The 12,622-nt window shown below is 50.6% G+C and overlaps 1 protein-coding gene and 1 pseudogene across 1 annotated transcript in view; both read left to right on the top strand.

Annotated features, from left to right (window-relative positions):
* Positions 1–12,622, top strand: part of ASB18 (ankyrin repeat and SOCS box containing 18) — a 68,204-nt gene that overhangs the window by 43,945 nt on the left and 11,637 nt on the right. Inside the window, exon 4 of the mRNA XM_030803046.1 lies at positions 3,891–4,395. Coding sequence (XP_030658906.1) covers positions 3,891–4,395 — 505 coding nt within the window. The remainder of the gene's footprint in view (positions 1–3,890; positions 4,396–12,622) is intronic.
* LOC115832679 lies at positions 8,231–8,405 on the top strand (annotated as a pseudogene).

Here is a 12,622-nt window from a genome sequence, read left to right as displayed (position 1 = left end):
GGCTCTGGCTGAGAGAAGAGGTATCTGGGCAGAGCGTGCAGGGAGCATGGACGCTTGGCAGGCAGGTGAGACAGGTGGAAGCAGGTCGGTGAGACAGGTGGGTAAAGGAAGGAGCAAACAGTGGGAGAGCCCAGGCTGAGGCCTCCAGGCCTTGTGCCCTGGGAGGGGACTAGGAAAAGCCAGCGCTTTGGGAAGGTGCTGGAGGGTGGACGGGAGGGTGTGCAAGGAGTGGCCAAAGTCCCACATCCCCCCACCCCATAGACATGAATTGGAATGACATTGATTCAACAGTCCTTGATGGGTTCATCTCTATTAACTCCTGCCCTTTGGCTCAAGTTACTTTTTCTTTCTGCTGTCAACCCTGGGCCCCTATAACAGCCTGTCATTGCAGTCATTATCGAAAACAGAGATGAGGGACCCAGAGATGAATGTGTTTATCCAAGTTGCTTCATATCAGAAGCTGTTGAGACAACATGGTGTCTCCTTAATCCTTGCAAGATAAAGTTGTTCTGACATCCTCAGATGGGAATTCTACCCTTAGATCCCAACAGTGATGTTCTACCCTGACCCCAGGCCTTTCTGACTTTTGCCTTTCTATCAGGACAGCAGGAAACCCACTCATAAAATCTTGCCTTGGAGTAAAAGGCTTAGCCAAGGCTGGGTCCCACACATAGACCTGCAAAGGCTTCAGGGATGCTTTCCCTACTGAGCTATTTCTTCTTCCACTGGTGACATTGATACAGAGAAGGCACTGAAATGACAAACAGTAAGCTTTCCCCGCTGGGCCACTTCTTCCACTGGTGACATTGATAGGAGGGATTGAAATGATAGTGTTTCAAGGATGGGCCTGGGTCCTGGGGTCAGGGCTAAGAGGTCCCCACGATTGTTATCACTGAATAGCTCCCAGCTAGCCCAGCCCTCTCCTCTCCTCACCTTCTCATGGGCATTGCCATACATACGTTCCAAAATGCTGCTTATACCTAAACAGATTAATGGAAATTTCAAGCGTATTCTGGGAACCTGGAAAGCCAAAGGGATATTCTTAGGATCCGTGAGCTGTTGCTGGAGCAGGTAGGGATGGTTTCGTTATTAATAACCTCTGTTGTGGTTCTTGTATCAAACTGCACCCTGACTTATTTTGGAAAACTTGAAAAACGCATGCAGGCAAAAAGGAAACAGAAGCTCCCACTATGCCCATCATCCAGAGATAAACACACATTGCCCTCTAAATTTCTAGGTTTTTTGGCAGGGCATGGTGGCTCATGCCTGTAATCTCAACACTTTGAGAGGCCAAGGTCGGAGGATCACTTAAGCCCAGGAGTTTGAGAGCAGCCTGGGAAACATAGCAAGACCCTGTCAGTACAAAAATAAAACAAAAAAAAATTAGCCAAGCATGGGGGCACTCGGCTGTAGTCCCAGCTACTTGGGAGACTGAGGCAGAAGGATTGCTGGAGCCCAGAAGTTCAGGGCCGCAGTGAGCCATGATCGCACCACTGCACTCCAGGCTAGATGACAGAGCAAGATCCTGTCTCTAAAAAAATTAAATTAAAATTAAAATCAATTAAAAAATAAAATGAAAAATTTCTGGTTTTTTTTTTTTTTTTTTTTCTTGAGACGGAGTCTCATTCTGTTGCCCAAGCTGGAGTGCAGTGGCACGATCTCGGCTCACTACAAGCTCTGCCTCCCTGGTTCACGCCATTCTCCTGCCTCAGCCTCCCCAGTAGCTGGGACTACAGGCACCCGCCACCACACCAAGCTAATTTTTTGTATTTTTAGTAGAGACGAGGTTTCACTGTGTTAGCCAGGATGGTCTCGATCTCCTGACCACGCGATCTGCCTGCCTCGGCCTCCCAAAGTGCTGGAATTACAGGCGTGAGCCACCACATCCGGCCAATTTCTGGTATTCTTCATATACGCATAGATATATTTAAGCTTTTTCAAAATGGGACTGTACAGTGGTGCTATTTTATAACCTGATCTGTTCACATATCCACTGCAAATATATTTCCATGCCATTAAATAGGCTGTCACACCTTCATTTTTAATGACTGCCACTGTGAACCAGCAGACATGCCCCAGTCAATTTGTTGTTTCTTTCCCATGCCCGTGGTTCTGCAACTTAAACCACTGCCCACTCTAAAGAAGTGCCAAGGTTCAGCCAATTAGAAGCTCTTCATTCAAAATGAAAAGAGCATCTGCAGCCCTCCAGAGGGTGGGCCAGTGTCCTTATTCCTCTGAAAGGTATCTGTGTTGCAAATAGCAGCCTGGCCATTAGCCAGCTAGGCTGTGCACGTGGAAAAGCCTGGCCATTAGCCAGCTATAGGCTGTGCACGTGGTAAAGGGGACTGGTCATATTTCCCTGTGGACTTCTTTAGAGAGGCTGAGCTGCTTAAAAAAACTTTTTCTTTAAAAAGAAGAAAATGTTTTGTAATTGTTTGCAAGTACACCCAGGCTCAGTGGCAAAACGAGAAGGAACCCTTGATTTCTAACCTCCTGCTGCACTGTTCAAAATTCCTCCCAGAGAAGCAAATAGGAAGCAAAGCGAAGCGCTCTGACTGTAAAATTTGCATCCTCCCTTAGCCAGTCCTGGTCCCAAAGGACTCCACATCAAACTGTACTTGTTTGTAAAGATCTTTCACTCAAGACAGACCACTTCTCAAGACACTGAGTAGGGGATGGCCACGGTCCCCTCCATTCAAGGGAACTGAGGATGCAGATGACGAGGTGACCACAGTGCTGCCCAGGAAAGGAACTGAAGCCAGGAAGGGTACAGAGAAAGGAGAGGTCCAGGGCTCAGGTCTCCATGGAGCAAAGATGGCAAGTAGGACCAACAGGCGTTGGGGAGCTAGAGGACCGGGGCTGTAGTCTGAAGTCGGCATGTTTGCAGACTTCCAAGGCTGGAGCGGCCTTATCAATGGCAGGTGACTATGGGAGCAGGTGACTGTGGGAGCAGGTGGCTGAAGTTGGGGGTGGGCTTGTGTTTTTCAGTGTCCATGAAGGACAAGGACCAGCGGAGGGCGGAGGGTCTGTATGACTGTCTTCCCGCTTCCAGGCTGGGACACACTTCTCACCAGGCATCTGAGCCTAGGCTGAGCTGTTTAGAGTGCCCCCAGGGGATGGGAGAGGCTCTGAGGAAGCCTGGTGCCTGGGGTAGAGGACAGTCATGCTCCTGGAGGTAGCAGAAGGAAGACACTCACCTCTGGGGTAGACCGCAGGCTCCCATGGGGGTCTAGAAGCTCCTGGAGACCACTGGGGAATTCAGGTGCAGCCAATATCCAGTCTGTTCAAGCAGCACAGGTAGGCTCACAACAGGGCCTGGTTGTGCTTCCCACCTAATGCTCCCTGGACTGTCAGAGGACAGGGAGGTGCCAGCCTGAGTCAGTGTCCTGAGGGATGGGGAAAGTCCCTTCGTGGTGCAAGGCAAGGCTTGCCTCACACCCTCACAAAGCTGAGCGGTTTCCAGAAGGGCTCAGTGGGGGCCAGGAAAGAGTCTGACCCCCAAGGGCCTCTCCCTAGAACTGTGACTGCCAAACACTTAACCTCCAGGTGTGACAAAGAGCCCAGGTAACCAGTGCATGGAGCACTGTCATTTGAACCACATCACCTTCCCAGGAAGCTCCAAGCAGTTAAAATTTCCTTATAAATTGTAACTCTGCACGTGGATTCTTATGGCACGTCCTTGGCTATTTACACTACTCAGGAGCTGGTTTTGCCATAATCTCTTTTTTTTTTTTTTCCAGTTTAGTTTGAACTCCTGACGCCTTGGTATGGGAGAGCGGAGCATGTCTTTTCATTCAGAGGTCACTTGATATTTTGCAGCAGCAGGCCGGGGGTGGAAGGGTGCGGGCGTCCTGCCGGGCGCCCGAGTGACAGGCCCTGGCCTCCCACAGGTGCGCGCAGGCGCTGCTGGAGCACGGGGCCTCGGTGCAGCGCGTGGGCGGCACGGGCCGCGACACGCCGCTGCACGTGGCGGCGCAGCGCGGCCTGGACGAGCACGCGCGCCTCTACCTGGACCGCGGGGCGCACGTGGACGCGAGGAACGGCCGCGGGGAGACGGCTCTGAGCGCGGCCTGCGGGGCGGCGCGGGGGCCCGACGAGCACGGGTGCTGCGTGCGCCTGTGCGCGCTGCTGCTGCGGCGCGGGGCGGAGGCGGACGCGCGCGACGAAGACGAGCGCAGCCCGCTGCACAAGGCCTGCGGCCACGCGAGCCACAGCCTGGCGCGCCTCCTACTGCGGCATGGCGCCGACGCGGGCGCGCTCGACTATGGAGGGGCCTCGCCGCTGGGCCGCGTGCTGCAGACCGCATCCTGCGCTCTCCAGGCCTCACCGCAGCGCACGGTGCAGGCGCTGCTCAACCACGGCTCGCCCACCGTGTGGCCCGACGCCTTCCCCAAGGTAAGGCAGGATCCAGACTGGGCTGGCACGTGCCCTGGAATTTTGCCACTTAGTGACCGGCCTGGGTGCTGGGTTGCATGCGGCACTCTCAAAGTGTAATGGCCCAGGCACCCCTGGGGACTTGTGAAAATGCAGAATCTGCTCTGCCGGTCTGGGGTGGGAGAGTCTGCATTGCTAACAAGCTCCTGGGTGTGGCCTAGACTGCTGGTCCTGGGACCCCATTTTGAGGAACAGGGGCCTAGAAGCCTTCTGGTTAGAGCCACGAGACAATTAAGGGGTTGCATGTCAAGAATGCATCCTTTCCAAGTAGTCACCTGGGGACGGACGCCAGGCACTTATTTCGATGATGCAGTCAGAGCTCAAAATATTTTGGCAGCTCATCGTCAGTGTAATTTTCAGAACGATGAAAATCAGTCTCTTGCGACATCTGGCATTTGATCTGAAACAAAATTACCCAATCTGATCATCCACCTTGTTAATGAGAGCGCTTCGTACATTTGCAGACTTCTCTCATTCGGTCCTCACCACATTGCAGTGAAACACGAGAGGCAGGTGATACTCTCCCTCTACCTGGGGTTCGGCCAGGTGAAGTGCCCTGCCCAGGTCATTGCAGTGTTGGGACCTCACCCCCATTCTGCTGGCTCACCCTTGCAGACTTGACTCTGAACAACTCATCCTTGTTCCACCCGTCAGATCTACCCTGAAATAATAATGATAAAGAATAAAGATTTCTCACCTCAGAAAATACCCAAAAGACTGAAAATGTTTCCAAAATATCGGTTGGAGTAAGAGGTTGTCCTCCCCAAAAGACTTCATTGAAGGGAAGTCATTCCATTAGATGTAAAACCCGGGTGTGTTTAATTTAAAAATTATCTCCATCAACCAAGACTCATCACTCATAGACAAAAGACGTATTTTGGCCTGATTAGTTTTGAACAAATAGCTGAAAAGCTAATATTCAAAAGTACAGTGTTCTCAGTGGTCTGAACCATCGAGAAGTGAGATTCATTCATTTCTCTCAAATGCTAACTTTCCATTATAGATGCGTTCAGAGTAGAATGTGTCTCTGAAAGGTTAGAAAATCCCCCGAGACAATTCCCCTAGTGTTTCCTCACTTGACAAACAGGATGGCACTTTCCCGATGCTGTCTCACCCCCTCTTTGGGTAATTGTCTTGTGGTGCTCCACTAACGCAATGATTTCAATATAGTGGACTCCTGAAAGGGAAGAAATGCTAGTATTTCTATGTTCTGTGACAGCTACCTTGTATATTTATAATTTACATTTTAATGTTTCCCATCATTAGCAGGCTTAGTTCATCAACTTATAACATGGAAACAAGACTCACTGCCCTTCCCATGCACATTGTGTCTGCATTAAACCGACACACACTTCAACCCTTGTCATATGAAACTGCATAAAGAATGAAAAGAGGCCCGGCATGGTGACTCACACCTGTAATCCCAGCGCTTTGGGAGGCTGAGGCAGGAGGATCACTTGAGTCCAGGAGTTTAAGACCAGCCTGGGCAACATAGCAAGACCCTATCTGTACAAAAAAAATTTTTTTTTTAAATTAGCTGGGCCTGGTGGCATGCACCTGTGGTCCCAGCTACTCAGGAGGCTGAGGCAGGAGGATTACCTAAACCCAGGATGTGGAGGCTGCAGTGAGCTGTGATAGCAACACTACACTCCAGCCTGGGTGATAGAGCAAGACCCTGTCTCCAAAAAAAGGAATGAAAAGAGAAAACAAAGTTTACAGAATGGGCCACAAGGGGAAAATATCTGGGGCAATTTTTTTTTCTGACTTACTTACCCAGGAAAGAATAGGGCAATTTATTTTAAAGAAAAAAAAAAGGAGTCAATATATTTCAGTAGCGACTAGAAGTAATCCTTTGTTAGCCTTGAAATTATTTCAATTTCAGTGATCTCTGACCAGGCTTTCAAGTCCTAGGGGCAGCCCCACAGGCATCATTTCTTGGAACAGGACCTCTGACCCCCGGACTCTGTTTCCAAGGCTGTAGAAATTACGCTGCCTTGACTAGAGATGCAGGGCAAAGCACAGCACCTCCTCTCTAGGTGCTCAGGGGCTCTGTTCTGGGATGGGATCCCCAGTACTATGTCAGCCACACAGAAATGGGGTCAGTCAGTGGTGCAACTCATCCTCCATTCAGGTTGGGGGTAGGTTTAGATTTGGGGGACAGTTTGTTGTACCTGGGGGCCAAAAAGCCATGGGAAGTGCTTGACAAGGAATCTTGTCAGTTCCCACCCATCCTGGAAGGAACTGGAGTTTTCTTGAGAAATCTTAATACCTTGAGGCTTTCACCAAAAAGCATTGCCCACCGCTGACTCCCTGAACATGGTGCCTGTAAGCGCAGACCTTCCATCAGTGTTTGTTGAATGAATGAAAGGGATTCCAGCCACTCCAGGCTCATGGCCTGCATTAAATCTTTGGAAATAAGGATTCCACCTTTTTGCCCTGGGATTCCCCCAAACCTCCAGTGGGTACCCCTACACCTGGCCAGGAGAGGATGGTGGATGAGGATGCATTCACCATGCTGAGAATCCCCTACGCAAAGGCAGCAGTGCCTGTAATGTTCTAGCCTGGTCCCCACAACCGAAGCAAAACACTGTGGAAAGCTAGAGGCAGCCTCTTCCTCCACCCAGTCTCCCTGCAGTCGCTCCTCCAGGGACGGCATCTAATCATGTGCGACATCAAAGCAACAGACGCAACAGACGCTGCAGCCAGCCACAAAGATGCTGGGCAGGCACCACACGGGCGCCATGGCGAGGTGAGCGCAGAGCCACCAGCACTGTCACAGGGCAAGCCATCCGTGGGCAGCAGCCGTACTGTGAATAGATGTAAAGAGACGCCCATGGAGTGCAGAATTACCGAGGCAAAAGGTTTCACAGCGAGCTCATGACATAAATCACAGCTCCCCATACCCAGACAAAGGCACCATCGTCACGGCAGGCGGACACAGGGCATCCTTCCGAGCCGGCGCAGTGCTCTGCAGTGAGAATCAAAGCGGTGTCACGGCTTCGGAAGCCCACATGTTGACAGTGCCAGGCCTTTCTGCCCGGCTGACCGCTAGTTAACACTGGGGGCAGGGACAGGGCGCCAAGGGCAGGCATAGCGGGCAGGCTGTGGATTCTGGCAGGTTTGGATTCTGGAAGGTGTCAGGACAGGCTGGGGCTGGGCCTGTTGGACAGCAGGCAGGAAGGCAGAGAAGCACACACAGGCGTGGACCAGAACTTGTTTGGCACCTGCCACAGGTGACTTTGTGGGCTGGATGCTTGGTCTGGATTAAAGGCTGCGCTCAGGGGTCTCTCTCCTTCAGCCTCTCCTTACCTGGAAGACGAATTTGTGAAACAGTCATGAAGTCCCATGTGATCTTTCTCCAAGGAAGCACTACTTTGCTCTTCTCGCCTCTGAGGAGCACATTTCTGGTTGACCCCAGAAAATGATGGAGCATCAAAGCGTGTGGGAAGATGTAAGTCCAGCCCCGCTCCACGATGGGACACAGAGCTGACAGTAGCAGCACCCAGCCAGGGCTCAAACCCCTGCCCTCCGCTGCCTCCTTCACAGGTGTTCATTTGGGAACCTCCTTGATTCACCGCTCAGTTTACGTAGCCAGCTTTATTTGTCCCTGGATGTCACCTGACACCCGTCCATGCATACTTTTCATTTGCAGTCAGCATGCGTGGCTAGCACATTCCAGCCCCTCCTATGCTGTCTCCTATTTTGTGCTATTTCCCAAAGGCCTTCTGTTTCATGTGGTGCAGAGGCCAGCAGCAGCCCGGGAAAACGCACCTGCAGGTGGCTGTAAAGAGTTCAGACTCTCACCTGGCAGAGGAGATGCCATGATCACAAAGGTGGTTTTCTCAGGGTGAGACTTATGGATTGCATTTTGGGTCTGATGACCCGCACGGTTTTCCCAGATATGAGAAACTCATAGATGCAGAAACTGCATGATTTGTGGTTGAGAGGGACCGCATTTCCACTTTCCCCTGTGTAAAAATGAAATACTAATAAGACTTCAGACTCAAACTTGTCCACCAGTCGGGGAAGTGCAGGGACTACACCAGTAATGAAGGATTTCCCCCAAGTCATGTAGGCATCAGCTATGCTTCCTACGGGCATCCCTTTAGTACTTATGTATTCATTCAACAAACGTTTTGGGGGAACTTGGGTGCTTGGTACTGGAGTCACGGTGAGGAGCAGGAGCCTATGTATTTCCCACCCTGGTGGAGCTGCCTGTCACTTGGATCAGACAATTACACACACCAAGGTGAAGTTGCCATGGTGAGAAGTGCTGCAAAGTCGAGGCTCACTTCGTCTTGAAAGCACAGAACGGGTTTCACCTGGCTGGGGGGCGGGGTCCAAGGCTCCCTCAAGTGTGTGATGAGTGAGCCGAGATCTGAAGGCTGAAGGCTTATCTGTGTGAAGCGGGGGACAAACACTCTAGACAGACGTCCTGGGCAAACGTCCTGGAGCAGGACAGGCACGGTAATGTGTGCAGTTGGAAAAATGAGCCAGTCGTTGGAGAGGAAACAGCCAGGGGGCACCAGTTGAGACTAGGCGGCCAGGCGGGGCCTTAAGGGCCTGGGCCTCTGACTTGGGAATATTGGGAGTTGATTACATCATTTTCAAGGAAGGAGATGACATCATCCAATCAGTATTTTGGAATTTCTAAGCTCAATGTAGAGAACACACCAGGTAGGGGGCTGATGGAAACCACAGGCTGTGGTGGCGGTCCAGGTGAAGGATTCACATAGCTTGCATGGGGGATGGAGGTTGATGCAAGAATAACAGATTCTAGGCCAGAGGCAATGGCTCACGCCTATAATCCCAGCACTCTGGGAGGCACAAGGATGACTTGAGCCCAGCAGTTTGAGACCAGCCTAGACAACATAGTGAGACACCATCTCTACAAAAAATTAAAAATAAATTACCTGGGCATGGTGGCATGCACCTGTAGTTCCAGTTACTCAGGAGGCTGAGACAGGAGGATACCTAAACCCAGGGGGTGGAAGCTGCAGTGAGCCATGATTGCAACACTACACTCCAGCCTGGACGACAGAGCAAGACCTCGTCTTAAAAAAAAAAAAAAAAAAAAAAAAAAGCAGATTCTAGAAACATCTGCAAATCTCTGGTCTTGTCTCAGCTTCTGGGCACTAACCATACTGAAAATGGAGACCTAAAGTTTTCATGTTTTCTTTTTACCTAATTACTGAATCAGGTAAAGGGACTTCGCTTATCCCGATTCCACAGGATTTTTAGTGGGAGATTTCTGGGGTAGCAGTAGTCAAAAACCAGGGCTCCCCCTCCCATCTTCACAGAGCTGCGTGCACCCAGTCCCCAGCGGGAGGAGGGAGGGGAGATCGTAAGTAGGGCGCCTGTGTTTTTCTTGCTCTTGTTTTATTTCCCCATCTACATATAAAGCAATGTGCCTGTGTGCTTTTTTCCCCTTAATTTTCTTTCTGCCGCCTCATTAGCTGAAGAGAGTGCGCGTGGACACTAATGACATCAGCGTGTCAGAGTAATGTGGCAGCCGCCTCTCCGCAGACAGCAAGGAGGCCGCGGAGATTTTTAAACTGTGTTGGCGTAAAAATAATGAAGGCAGCCAGCTGCCTGGCAAACATGAGGGGGCACGATGCAGAGGACAGGGAGGGGCAGGGAGCCCCAGAGAGGTGGAACAGAGGAGAGACAGAAAATGAATTCCCACAGACAGGCAATAAGACTCTGTCACAGTCTGTGACCCTGTGGGGGAGGGGCGGGAGGAGGTGGTGCTTTTGCTCTAAGGGAGGGCAGCTCTTCCCAGGGTGGGGCATGTCCGGGTTATCTGCAGTCCCTGGGAGCCATTTAACATTTTGCAGAGAAGTGACAGGGCCAGTGGGAGGGTCGCTGGAGGGTTGCAGTGAGCAAGACCTGAGCATCGCCTAGGGTACCAGATAAATAGCAGCAGACTCCATCCCGAGGGGTCCAGCATGAGTCCTTCTTAATGGCATGATTTTTTTCCCAACACAGAAGGGGATGATTGAAATCAGAGACTGCCATGCATGAGGAAATGGCATGTTAGTGGGGCTCGTGTGACCCGGAAGTATCAACGTGTGGAGCGCAGAGAGGGACAGGACTGGCGAGATGGGCTGGGAAGACTGTGCCGGCCCCAGGCCGCCTGCCGGGCACTCCCTCTGTGGCTTGGTCTCTCCGTGTCTCCATGTTCATGCTCTGTCTCTCTCTTTCCCTAAAGCCTGCTAAGCCTGACTCAGTGACAGTAATAGATGAGAACAAAAATAATTGGGCGTGGGGAGGGGACCACTGATAATAGTTCTTACGATGTCAATATGATGCCCAGTCTAGAAAGAACAGCTCCTGTCCTCTAAAAACATAGCTTTGAAGGCACAGATGAGAGGAAGGAAGAAAGAAAAGGAGGGAAAGAGAGAGAGGAAATCCAGAGCAACAACAAGGCAACCTCATGTCTGAGTCTAGGAAGACCCAGACCCAATGTCCTTCTGCTGCACGGCCGTAAGTTTCCAGGCTGTCAGGCAGATATTACCAAAAAAAAAGTCAGCCAGGCAGTGGGGGAAGCCTGTGAAGCCAGAGTAAAGTGCAGATGTGAAAATCAGAGGAACCCAGGTTTCAGAGCAACCTGCCAACTGCCAGGAAGAGGGTAGCAGGAGGAAGCCTCCAGGCCGAAGCTGAAGTCCACCGGGCAAACCGTCCAACTGGGAACAGGGCTGGGCCAGGCCCTTGTCCCCCTCCCTCCACGTTGTCCCTCCACAGTCTCCCGGCTGGGCACAGAGCAGGACCACAGACGTCCCCTGCATGTTGGCAAAATTTGCATCTGGTTCTCTCCTTAAAGACTAATAAAGAGAAAAAGGAGTAGATTCATGGGGGAAAAGAGGACAAACAACGAAAAATAGAACAGCATCCAGAAAACAGAAAGGAGATCCAAGAAAATCTCAGAAAGTATGTGCCATCCTCTATGGAGTACAAAAAGACATAGTTTCTGGGATCCATCGAAACAGTACCGGTTAAGATGAAAACTCAATAGAATGACATAAAAAGGAAGATGGAGGAGATAGTTACACCAAGAAACTAACAGCACAGTCAGATTGAAGTATACACTAAAGAACGAAAAGGCAGAGTTGATTCATAAAGAAAGAATCAAATCCGTGTTGGGCCATTGGCCCGTGTGCCCTCAGACCCTTTCCTGCTGTTCCTGGGTCCTGCTCTGCATCCTGGGTGACAGGGGGAAAGGGAAAGCCCTCTCAAGCTGCACTCAGAGCCCCCATCAGCTGGCTTCTAGTCGGATTCAGCCAATGGGAGACACCACGGGAAACTGGAGTGTGGAGGAAGAAAGAAGCCAGGGTATTTCTCTCTTTTGTCTCTGTCTTGTGTAGCTTCACCAGCAGCACCTGCATCTTCTCTGTGACACCGATACCCACCAGACAGCCCCTGCCTTCATGGCCCCAGTCCCCAGTGGGTAGCCCCTGACTCAACTTGGTTCCAGCGGATGGCCCTGGTCTCTGATTACACTACCTCATCCCACTATCCCACCAACTCTAAGAGTAATGACAGCTTTCTATTTTGCTAATCTCTAGGCTACTTCACCTTCCCCTTGTTGGAATCTCAGCAGGTTGATTACCTACATAATCAATTCCATGTGTAAAGTTGTTTCTGGTTGAAATACCTAGAGTGGTTTCCTTTGCCTGACTGGACTCTGATACAGGTGGTTTAAATCACAAGTAGCAGAAAACCCAATTCAAACAGGTTTAAATAAGGAAATGTATCTTTTTATCTCACATAACAGTAAGTGCAGAAGTAGTAGGCTTCAGAATTGGTTGTTTCAGTGTCTGGATGATGTCCTCAAAGAGCCTGGTGCTTCCCAACTCTCTGCTCTGCCATCCTCAGTGAGTCAGCTTTGTCCCCAGAATGGCTCCCTCATGGTCACAAGATGGCTTCCAGCAACAATGGGCCCATTTCCTTGTTCATATCCTGTTGTTCCTTTTTTCTAGAAACCCTGAAGAGGTGTCCTCAGTTGGCTTAAACCTGTCCTTCTCTGAACCAATAACTGGCAGAGGAGATTGGATTACCATGATTGGATTAAACTAATCATCTGAATTGTTGGAAAGTCAACCTCAGTGTTCACTATAATGAAAGACTAATGATAAAAACTCTTCTTAAGTGCAAAAAAAGAAAAACCAAGAAACTAAAAGAGAAAGTG

This window comes from Nomascus leucogenys, chromosome 22a, assembly GCF_006542625.1.
Source record: "Nomascus leucogenys isolate Asia chromosome 22a, Asia_NLE_v1, whole genome shotgun sequence".
NCBI lineage: Eukaryota > Metazoa > Chordata > Mammalia > Primates > Hylobatidae > Nomascus > Nomascus leucogenys.
The sequence above is the reverse complement of the archived record's forward strand: the minus strand, read 5'-3'. Positions and strand labels throughout refer to the sequence as shown.